Consider the following 12,163-nt stretch of genomic DNA (forward strand, 5'->3'; position numbering starts at 1 on the left):
CTATAATAGGTTACCCCTTGACCACTTTAACGATTCTCCCAAAATATAACACAACACTTATGACCCAGAGTTTCAGCTCTCCTAAATGCAATGCATAACCTAAAGATGCATGGTGAACATATATGCACATTCAACATTGATATGTAATAGAGGGACAAAACCTACTATGTAAGTCAAGAGCTGAGTTTATTCCACATCTACTTTAGTTTAACCGTAGCATTCCACTTGCTTGCCTTAACACCGTCCACTCTTGACTTCTAAGAATCAATGGGTAAGTATTGAGTGAAATCAGTGAATCAACAAGATTTTGAAAGTCATCTGTCTATGATATCATTATAACACACAGGCAAAATACGTTTGTTTTGCAGTGACATCAAAGCAAAACCTTCTCATTACCACCTCTGAATCCTGTTAGCCTGGGTGCCGTCCGATTACTACTGGGGGTCAGGGTAGCGAGTGTTGAAGCCCTGGTAGTAATGGGATTATTTCTTCAGGGTAGTGAGTGTAGGACTCCCAGTAGTAATCAGATGGCACCCAGGCTAGAATTCTGGGTCAGATGAAACAAATCATCATTCTGAACTATCATATTTGACCAACCGTCAAAAAAAAGAAATGCAAAATGGATTTAAAAAAATATTTGACAGAGACATGCAGCCACTCTCATTGCTCGAACTGCTTACCGCCACACCATGCCATCATTGGTGGAACTGTTAACTGAGATGGACAGTCAGGATTAGTTTATTTAGAACATCCTTTACTTGTACGCGTAACATCAAGTGTATAAACTCAAGCATCACACGAAAAAGCATCTAAGAGCTGATAAAAAATAACCCAATGAAATTTTATACATAAAGACCAGATAGGTTCAAGTTATACACCATTTGGATGGATTGTAATGTTACATATTGAAAAGACAACAATGTATATACACATCACCTGATTGTGAGGGAAATGAAAACTATAGTACGTACAAGTTATAGACCCAGACGCTTTGGCAATAGGCCAAAACGTAGACACATGCAAAATAAAATAATTAGTGTCCATTTCCAATGGCTCTTATTCATATTTTTAAACAATTAACTATCAATTCTTTGATCTAGGTTCCTTTTTAGTCGTTTAAAAAAGAAGTTGCCAGGTGGACTGTAACAAAACATTTCAGTCTTTTATACATCCTCTTCAAAATAGTTTTGCTGTTCCACTTTCGAAAGAAATGTTTCTCCTGCATGCAATGAAATTGCAGTCGCTACCACCCACATAAAACTTGCCCACAACAAACTTTCAATCTTACTTCCTTTTATTCTTTCCGTAGTGACATCCTTCACGACAAATATTACAATAAACGAAACAGCTCAATTTGTCAGGCCTTTTAATGTGTGCAACAATGGTACAGTTCAAGTTTCAGTTCCCAGTGCAGCAATATATCTCATGGTAATCAAGAAATACGGAAAATAATAAGTCGTTTGTATGTCAGCATGCAAGCATGTTGTTCAATAATTGCTTATTCCACTTTGGCGATATTATAAACCTGATAAAAAATAAGTGCCAATTGATGTAAAATATACATTACACCTAACATGGTAGACATGCTGTTCAAAGGTTTTTTATTTCCATTGCTGCCTCCACTTCATGCTCAACTCCATACAGTCTAGAGCGCATACAAACTTTTAATGGTTCCATCTGGGACACTGATAAATAAAGCTCAGAAGTAAGAGAAAAAAGGCTACCATATACGACTGCAGAGTCAGCATAGTTCAACACTATAATATGGCTGAAATGATATATATATATGAGCTCAAACCTCTGAAACTCAATCTGGCCGGATATTCCTTCATGCAAACTTATTTCAAACCGTACAATAAGCCCAAAGTTTGGAAAAAAGAAAGCTAAGAAAATTTTACTCTAACTTAGGTAATGGTTTACTCTGTGGCATTTCGACTCAACCGACTTTTGCTTTCCAACTTAGTGCAAATCCTTCTGTGCATTCTTTTGGTTTATACAATTCTTGTCTAGAAATATCTCCAATAATTTGAAAATCATTGTCTCCCACCAACATTCCTCTGCAACACTGTTCCTGACAACCACTTGACACTGTACACAGAGATTTTGCCACTTTCACAAAAACGATAGTCAATTCTTTTCTGACTGCAAATTATCATCAATATGTATGAAACATCCCTCAATAGTTGCCAGTGGTGGGAATCAACATCGCACTCATTTCAATGGTGGGCAAGTCACATTTTTCTTCATGTCCTCCCAAAACTTGCAGTCGACTGGAATGTTCAACTTTGTCAGCTTTTCTTGCTCTAACAAAGTATCATGTTAGAAGGGGGAGGCACTCTGGAATTGTGGACAAATAACGGAAATTCAAAATTTCTCCACTACTAGTCAACCTGTTTGCACTTCCTCTTCACTGACTGCACACAAGTAAACTCAATTTGACAGTACAAATTCTGCCTTGCCATGGTCCAAAATTCGCTTTTAACTGCCTTCTGACACAAATCTGAAGTATCTCTGAGAAGATGGTGTCCGTTTCTCTACATCAAGTTTCAGCCTGGTTGGTGATTTTTGATTCTGCTACAAAAAGTAAATAGCATATCTTGAGGGGCTCAATTCTTTTGGTCATACCACCGTCCCCCTTTCTTCTGAAATTCTAGCTCCTTCACTTACGTCTCTTCATCTTACTGTCACCACACAACAAAGTTTGTACTGACAGAAAACAGCATCATTGCATCTTAACAACCGACTAGGTGACAAACTTACAGATTGACAGTACATAGTGCCTGCCATGAACTTGCCAATGTGAATATATAGGGGAGGGGTGCAGGATTATAAAAGGATAGGACAGCCAAACATTCCATCACATGATACTTGAATACTCTCACACAAGACTTGAAGATTTCAGAAGACTTGTGATGAATTTCTTCTTCAATGGACAGCACAATTTTACTTTCTCAATCTATACCACTTCTATGACCCTGCACCCTCTTAAGACTTTACACCGACCAATACATAACCTTAAGGCAACACTTCAACAGTCCACTACAGCCTTACTTTTATCAAGCTATTCTTGACACAAAGTATGATATTTGGGACTTATACAGGAGGAGGTTGTCGGGTTATTCACAACTGTTGAAGTACAGCCCAAGGTTTTTCGTTTGCGGTAAGCTCCGTCGTTTATCTTCTCTTTTCTTATCATCCAAATCCTGCTCCATACAGAAAGAACGTCTCAGTCTTGAATAGTTTGTAGGTGGTGCTGCTTGCTCATAGTCCCTGAAGGTGTTGTCAACTGTTCCACAGATGACGATGCTGATGTCTTGCTATCTGGAAGGAACATGTCAGAACAAACTGTCAACATTCTGTTGAAGATGATCATCCTAGAATAAAGCTGTTCACCATTAGAAAGCAAAAGAGACGAATACTGTAAAAGAGGAAATGTTCATGGGAATTTATTTTTTAGAAGGGGAAAAATGGAGTGTTCACAATAGTTTTAAGTTCTCTGTTGAAACTGTCTTGCAGAATTTCAAAGTAAAAGGTGAAATGTTTGCAGTGGTTTTAAGTTTGCTTTCAAGATGTAAACGGAGAAAATCGCAAAAATGTTTTAAGCTCTTCGTTAAAGCTGCCGTGCAGCATTTTACTGTGAAACGCCAAATGTTTGCTATGAAGAGGTCACCCTGAAAATCACAAAAATAAAACCAAAGCAAACATTTTCCCTTTCACACTCAACAGTATTTGTAGGACTGAGCTGCTACCTGCTGTTATGATGATGCGGTCGTCGGGGGTTTCTTGATTCCTGCTGCCTCGTAGTCAAACTCATAGTCCACCCAGCCCTGCGAGTTTCTGTTCCTGTTTCCGTACGACCGACCGCCGCCTCTGTTGCCACCTCCGCCGCCACGTCCCCTCCCACGGCCGCGCCAACCCCCGCGATATCCGCCCCTACTACGGTAGCCGCGGCGGTAGTTCCGCGAGGTCACGCCGAACGTCTCGTGGTTGAGAGAGCGCTCCTCTTGCCACGACATTCTGCTGTATGATGGCAACATACCTTCACTGAGAGGGCAAATATCTGGATTAGTGGCATGCTTGAAAATGTGAACAGAAAAAAGCAACAATTAAATCATATCAATGAACAATACTCAGTGTCAGTATTCTTAAGCTTCTGTTGTACACTACTATGCAATACAAAAAGTTTTAAAGGAAATACTACCATATCAGACAATAGAACTACAATGTAAAATGTGCCCATAACATTTCATCACCATGCTCGGCTAATACTAATAATTATAAGGCATATGTCACTGATTAAAAATTAACTTGTATCTACAGTACTTCGGCAGTTGGAGTTCTAATGCCCTCAGCTAAGCCATTTAGTCAATTTCAAACTTACAATGCAGATGAATAACAAAGTTCTTTAATTAAATCCAAGGAGTTACAACAGTCGGCGTTTCGATGACTGTCACCTTCCTCAAGCCAATACTGACTAGTTCCACTTCACCAAAATATTGACTGTTTTAACTTCTAACCTTTGCTATAATTCATTTACAACCAAGGATTTACAACAGCCAACATTTCAATGATTGTCAACTTCCTCAGGGAAATACCGGCTAGTTCTACTTTACTCTGTTGTAACTCCTTGTTTGTAAATGAAGACCTTTGCTATTCAGTCATTTACCAACCTGTTGAAACAATTCACTGTTACAATTCAGATATCAAACATGTTACCGGGCCCATTCCTTTGTATTCTGTCACACACACAAGTCTTTGTTATACAACTGATCCTACAATCACAGTAACACTAGGCATGTTGCTTTCTAGTACATGTACCTCTTCTTTCCCCTCTCGGATGCCTCACAGGAGATGTTGTCAAAGAAGGACTTTTTCTTGTCGTAGTAGATCTCGTCGTCCTCCTCTTCCGGCTGCTGCTCGCTCACCTGCGTCTCGTTACCGGAGTCGCTCACGTCCTTCTCGCGCTCCTCTGTAGTACTAGTAGTCCCGTTCACCACCTTGTCCTTGTCAGCTGTTTGGGACGATCATGTGAAATGTTACTTTCATGATTAACAACTGAGCTGCCATTGGGTCAAATGGAATGTTCCAGTGTATTTAAATTCTTAAAGATAACCTAATATCTAACATTTACTCAGACTTCCATAGAGACAAATCTTACCACTGTGAAATGTTACTTTCACAATTAACAACTGCGCTGCCATTGCTTTAAGTGGCACATTCCAGTATTTCTAAATTCTTAAAGACAACCTAATATCTAACAATTGGTCAGACTTCCATAGACAAATCTTACCACTGTTATCAACTCTGACAATAGAAAACAGTTGACAGAAAGAATAAACAGGTAGGGAAGGAAAAGTTTTCTATTTTCTTTTAAGATAACACCAAGATATGTGTCGTAGCTATTAAGAAAGCATACTTAGTCCTTATTCAAAACTTAAACCACTTTTCAGTCTTTTTTAAAAGTTGTCATTTAAAGTCAAAGGTAAAAGCTTCACTTTCAAATGGTCTAAAATGTTGTGGCATATTTATATAGAATTTCAGTACAGATAATTTATTTTCAAAATAGCTTCACTGATATGAATGAAGCTTTTCTATAGTGCTTCACAATACACAAACTGTCACATGCTCACAATGTGACATAATACTGACAGAAAGCAGAGAAAAATGAAAGAAATAAAACCAGGCATGCAGAAAATGCCAGGAAGGAAGGAGTGACCATACCATACTTTTTTTCTTACTTATTTTCAGTTTTTCCTCCATTTCCTTTGACAGGGCATCCTTGTCAAACTGAGCATTGGCACTTTCAAAGTCAAAATCCGTCTCAAACTTGATGGGCTCCCTCGGTCTGTTTTGGCTGCCCGGTCTGTTCTGGTTGGGACCGGACTGCGGCCTGGGGCCCCCACCTCGTGGACCGCCCCTCCCTCGTGTGCGACCACGCTGAGGAGCACCTGTCAGGGCAACACAAATACAGATTAGCACAATAAACTTCACAGTCATTGGGATCAACAGTGTCCTGTTTATAGTTTCCTGTTGTTGGACTTGGTTCTGAAGATGTTATCTTGGCATTCTGTTCCGAACTTTACAACTTCTACAATCCTAGCTTTTCTCTGTCATTCCTCCAACTTGTTCATTGTCATCTTTTTAGCTTCAATATGATCCAAGCAATTGACAGAAAATTTACTTAAGCCTATGATTGGGCATGATAACATATCTTCTTGTTCTATCAAGTAGGTTGCAGCAAAAAAAGTGTTGAGGAGAATCCTTGACACCTGACTTAAAAAATCAAATATCGGAATTGACACAGTCTGTTAATCATCAAAAGCTGGATTCTGCTTGATTGATGGGTCCATGGTTTGATCACATGGTTTGACGGACAGACAGGTAGAGACACTGATTCTACCGGTGATTCTGTAGATAGCAATAATAGTTGCAGCGGATCATAAACAGGTGAGCAGAAGCATACAACACATCAGACAGACCAACTAAAAGATACTCTGAAGGTCACACAGACAGAGATAGAGAAAGAAAGGGACAAGCATTTGACTGGCTAGATCTTCCTACAGTATGAGAGTTGGCAGAGATTTGACCGGAGTTTTTGCGGACACAAGATGTATAGCAGGCAGGAAAAAATGCTGGTTGGAGATGTAGTGGTCATGGTTACATGAGCACAGCTGTCGAGAAAGGGACTAGCAAGCAGCTGGTTATGTCTTCCCACAGTATGAGGATTAGCAGCAAGTGGACAACAAGGACACAAGATGTATAACAGGCAGGAAAGAATGCTAGTCGGAGATGTAGTAGGCCGTGGTTACATGAACGCAGCTATCCAGAGGGACAAGTATGTGACTGGTTACATCTTCCCACAGTATGAGCCTGAAGACTAGCAGCAATTAGAGAACAAGGACAAGATGTATAGCAGGCAGGAAAGAGTGCTGGTTAGAAATGTAGTGGTCATGGTTAAATGAACACAGCTGTCCAGAGAGGAACAAGCAAGTGGCTGGTTATGTCTTCCTACAGTATGAAGATTAGCAGCGATGGGACAACAAAGACAATATGCAAAACAGGCAGTTTGGAGTTCTAGTGGGTCATGGTTACATCAACGCAGCTGTCCAGAGATGGCATGAAAACAGGGCGAGGAGGACTGATGTATCCTGTGTACAACACGAGCAAATCACACTCTGTAGGATCAGTAGAGCAGCATGGCTGTTAGAGATCACACATGGCCTGGTGGTGGAGTGGAGCATTACCCTGTGGAGCCCCGGGCGCGCGGAAGGGTTCCCTGTTTTCCCTGACAGTGGCAGAAGCTCCGGGGAAGTGCTGCTGTCGCTGCTCTGCATGCTGGGTAGGAGGCTGCTGGTGGGGGAAGGTGGCGGGGCCACCGCTGACGGCCGTGGGGAGGGGCGCTGGTGTTGATAAAAGTGTGTGGTTAAGCTCCCACCATTAGTGCAGGGGTAAAGAACCTTACAGGCAAGTGTCCTTCATATTCTAGTCACATGTTGTGCCCAACTGAAAACTTAAGACATGTATAGACAGATCCTGACTGTCCATCACAATTAGCAGTTCAACAAATCATAGCATCGCAATGAGTGTTTCAGCCAATAATGAGAGAGTGGCTGCATGTCCAATATCTGGATTTCCATGTTTTTATTTTGCATTTCTACAATATAACGGAGGTGGGCAGTGCTATGGGATTGGTCTATTACCTATTATTGTCTCCTTAATGCATTCCTTTTGCTCTTCTTTTGATGTAAAGTGCTCTACTATTTAAAAGACCAGTCAACACTACAACAGTGTATGGGCCATAGCTGCTAGAAAACATAGGTAGCTGATGTCACATGTTGTGGGCTTACCTCTCTGGTTCTGGTTTTGGCTCTGGTTCTGGTTGCGTGGCTGGTTCTGGCGGTTCTGCTGACCCTGCTGTGCAGACCGGTTCTGCTGCTGACCTGGTCCACTGGATGCCCTCTGGCCTGGAGCCTGCACAAATTTTAAACAAATTAACTAACTAACCAACCAACCATAGAAATACAGAGTCCACTGAGCTTAACAACTCAGGGCACAAGTTTCAAGACAGTATTTTACATGTAAGCTTTTTCCATAATAAAATTTTCAAAGTACCAATATTCAACCAAAAGGTACGTACGATGAAATATTGGCACCAAAACTGCAAATATTCGGAAGTTAAAAATATTCTTATCTTTATCTCACATATTTCAAGATGTTCTCATGCCACAACAAAGTTGCACTCCTTTGTTGTGAATACTGCTGTGGAGAATAACAAGGTAGATTCAACTTATGTAAAAGAAAATGAACAAAAACAGACTATTTAAAAATGTTTTCTTTGGTCAGATTCTACAATACATACCTTTAAGTTTTAACATACAGAATACAGCTCCATCGACTTACAGTTGTTCACACAATTGACATACCTTCCTGTCCGCCTGCTTCTGCTGTGCATGTTTGTGATCGTCCTTCTTGGCACCAGGAGCCATGGACTCAGAGACCTGGGTTCCCTGCTCTACCGTGGGCGACTTACGCAGCGGTGGCGTCGAACCGCGGGAACCTGGGTGGGACCCACCTAGACATCATTCACAAAAGGAAATGTTGCAATTTACACCACCACCACCTTACAACCATACGAACCAGTAGTGCTCTAATACATTTACTCATGTTTCTCATCTATTGATTGAAAACAAGAACATGGCTAAGGCCTTGGGAAAGCATTCATCTAGCATAAAATTTATTTTTCCTTGGCCTAACACACATTTAGTCTATGTTAGACAAATACTACAAAATCACCAGTAAAATCTACTTTTTTCAGGTATTTGAGACAATGAAGAGTGTTCACTAGATGTCAGCTCACCTGTAGGCATGCCTGGCTCTCTGTAATGCTGCTGGTTCCATGCAGCATGGGCATAGTTACCATATGGCATCCCTGCACCAAACGGGGTGTAGCCCCCTGCACCAATCCCTGGGGGGGCTCCAAAACCAGGGGGCTGGAACCCCGGCTGCTGGGGGGCACCCACAGGGGCAGATTGCTGGAAGAAAAACAACAAATAAGAACCATTTACAAACATAGAAAAGGGCTAGTCTCCATAGGTTACTGGAAATAGCAGAAATTGGCCAAATAGACTAACATGCCAGAGGAGTAAGACATGAAGTACAGTTTGCACCCTAAGGAGGAGGAAATGTGACCCTTTCCATACACTACATGTACCTCCTAGCCAATTATTCACCCGATTTTTCAGAAAGACTTGGTGGAGGCTGGAAATGGCCACAATTCAACAATTTGAAAAGGAAAAGTACCAGTAAGTTTGTTTTGCCTTGTTAGGAGAGTATGATTCATTTGAATGTTCAGGACAAATATTCTAATCAAATGTTATCATCACCTGTACTATGGCAGGGTCCTGGGGCGCGTTGGACTGCGTGGTCTTGGGTGGCTCGCTGACATGCAGATCTCTGATGTCGCTGCCACGGAAGATGATATACTCGTAGACCTCATCTCTGGGCGCCACCGGGCGATCCGTTGGACGGTCTTCGGTTCCATAGGAGCGAACTGGTATCAACAAATAAAATTCATGTTTACTACACAAGTTACACCCATTCTGTCTCATTATTTTCACAACAGTACTCAAAACTTAAGAGCTGACCCCAGGCCTCCTGCCCTAGATTGTAATGCAGTGGCAAGATGCCAGGACTTTCACAATGCTGGTCCTTCTGCTAAGGGACGTAAGGTACTGTTTTTAATTTTGCAGTAGTTTTATTTTCAGTAGGAGGGAAAAGGAAGTTTTAACGGTGTTTGAACTTTGTGGTTGAAACAATTCTGCAGTACAGTAGAATTACACAACACATTCACAATATTATAACTTCACGGTAGATGTAACCAAGGAAACAGCTAATTAAAAAACAAGGCGAACGTTTCCCAGTTTACAGTACACTGCCATCTGTGCTGCTTTAGACAACTCCCATATTCTACCTTCTCTACAAACTGAAAACAACAAGATACTCGTCATAACGCTACATAGAGTGAATTGAAGGGTAAATTAAATGTAAAGAGATCAGGTGATTGGGTTGGACCTATGCAGCCGACAATTACAACATGCTCTTCATGGATCATTAAACCTATGCAAGCTTCATATAGATTAAAATGATTAATTGAACGCTGTCTCTGGTAACACCTTGATACCAGATACAGAAAGTATTGTACCAGTCTGTCAAGTTGTCCCTTTACACCATAAGAAAGAATGACAGAGATGCCAACTGACATTTATATCATCCATGTTTGCCATAATCATTCATTAGTTCATGCCATTATCTAAAAACTGGTTATCGTAAATATTTTATATGTCTAGTGTTACTAGTGTTGATTATGGGGAGGGGGGCAAATTCCATATCACGTAATAAACACCAAAATATTGGAGTGCACGTAAATGTACGACATTCTGCTTCAAACTTAGCTTGAGGACAGTGCAGGGTTTACGGGACATGAAGCCTGGGATGAAGCGGCAACTTCAGGCTTTGCATAATTTTCCAAAAGTGGATACCGAAATAATTTATATGAGCACGTAAACGCCAACCAAAACAAGAACAGGCATCGTTCTCTGTATGGCCTTGGCTTGATGAAATTTTTACCCCCCACACTACTCTGTGACACATTTTCTTTAGCTTCTCCGCAGTAATGTGGGGTTCTATTGGTTCTACTGGTTCATGACACTGCAGCCTTCTTTTTCTAATTAATGACAAAAATGTTACTAACTTTCAAAACGTCAAGGGAAGGCGCTTGAATTTTTTTTCGCGCGCAGGAGGTCTCGAGTTACTCTTTGTGCACAGACGATTCGAACTCATTCGCCAAACATGACTTGCCTCTTTGTACTGGGTAATATTTGAAAAGGCACCTCATAAGTTAAATACCTGCAGACATTTGCAAACTGACCTATAATGCGCAGCTGATAAATTATGCCCTCAAAAATTTATATGGACAACAAAGGCCTTACCTTTCGCGAGGGCGACAGTAGACTCCTTGGTGTCTATGGTGTATAAAATCCCTTCATATCGAATATTAGCCTTCGATATCAGGCTTATCTTGCTGCCGAGATACGGAGTTCCTCCGCTCATGGCGAGATACTTTGCTAATCACCTCAACGACGAGCGATGGCAGGCGATTCTGGGCAGTATCTGTGTCGAAAACTGCGGCGACGCAAATATGGCGGAAACACTGACACCGAGACGTATGCGCGCAAAGCACGATGGGTAGAGCTGTCACCTGTCAGAGACGGCTGAAAAGCCTGCACAGTGCATTCTGTTCATTAAATAGCGTTAACGAAGTTTTACAGGGTTGTATTTGTAATTTCAAAGCAGGTGTTGCAGTCGGGCTTTATTTGAGCGTACTTTGTGTATTTTGTACGTTTTTTTCTTGAGATAACACACTTTTTACAGATACCCTCTGGGCCAGTAACATCAGCTGGAAAACGGCCTAGCCTTCACCAGCCCTTCCTATGGGTCCTATGGGGTACGGATCATAGACTGAATCCGGCAAAAAGGGCAAGAAGATTCACAATGATTCGGTCCGCGGGGAGCTTAGCATTCCCCCTTCTGCGACAGGGCAGTCAAACCCTGCTAATTCCCCTAGAAAATATTCATTTCTCCCAATACGGTCGGTAGAGACTAAATACGGATCAGGAGGACAGTACTAGCATCTGTAAAAAAATGTGCTCAACTTTCCAGAAAAACGTACAAAACACCACAAATACACTCAAAACAAGATAGACTGCTACATCTGCTTGGAGATAATTTCATTTGACCTTTCGAGATTTCGAGACTTATTGACAAAGAAGCAAATCACTGAAGAGGAAAGGATCATCCAGGGAAGAGAGGACCGAAAAGAGTAAAGCTAAAGTTAACGTAAGCGTACTTTGCTTTTCAGACTTAATGCTTCAAATTTGATTTCTGTGAAAAGAAGAGTAGTGGCAAAGCCAAAGGTTCAAGTTCATCTGGAAAGAATGGACTATAATTCACCGATGACAAGAAAACTTGTGTAATTTTTTTCTGTCCTTCCTTTCTTCTAATCATCAATCAGTGTACACCAAGGAGTACGTGTACACAGTATAGTGCTCTCGATCGTCTGGATAAACAAGTCATTGAGCCCGTCTGATGACGTTTGGCTTCATCC

The 12,163-nt window shown here is 41.2% G+C and overlaps 1 protein-coding gene across 4 annotated transcripts; it reads right to left on the bottom strand.

Annotated features, from left to right (window-relative positions):
- Window positions 1-1,349: 1,349 nt before the first annotated feature.
- Window positions 1,350-11,239, bottom strand: LOC136438979 (protein LSM14 homolog B-like). Of its 4 annotated transcripts, none has more exons than XM_066434054.1 (10): window positions 10,989-11,239; window positions 9,384-9,550; window positions 8,858-9,032; window positions 8,424-8,557; window positions 7,848-7,971; window positions 7,245-7,400; window positions 5,727-5,948; window positions 4,819-5,011; window positions 3,750-4,044; window positions 1,350-3,321 (listed from the first exon to the last, which is right to left on the bottom strand). In XM_066434054.1, exons 1-9 carry the CDS (start codon window positions 11,107-11,109, stop codon window positions 3,756-3,758), a joined length of 1,581 nt encoding a protein of 526 aa, XP_066290151.1. In that variant the 5' UTR covers window positions 11,110-11,239; the 3' UTR covers window positions 1,350-3,321; window positions 3,750-3,755. The 4 variants fall into 4 exon arrangements, with proteins under 4 accessions (XP_066290151.1, XP_066290149.1, XP_066290150.1 ...); XM_066434052.1 differs by having other exon boundaries at window positions 8,424-8,572; window positions 10,989-11,238; XM_066434053.1 differs by having other exon boundaries at window positions 5,739-5,948; window positions 8,424-8,572; window positions 10,989-11,235.
- Between the last annotated feature and the right edge of the window lie 924 nt (window positions 11,240-12,163).

Source organism: Branchiostoma lanceolatum, chromosome 7, assembly GCF_035083965.1.
Source record: "Branchiostoma lanceolatum isolate klBraLanc5 chromosome 7, klBraLanc5.hap2, whole genome shotgun sequence".
NCBI classification, from domain to species: domain Eukaryota; kingdom Metazoa; phylum Chordata; class Leptocardii; order Amphioxiformes; family Branchiostomatidae; genus Branchiostoma; species Branchiostoma lanceolatum.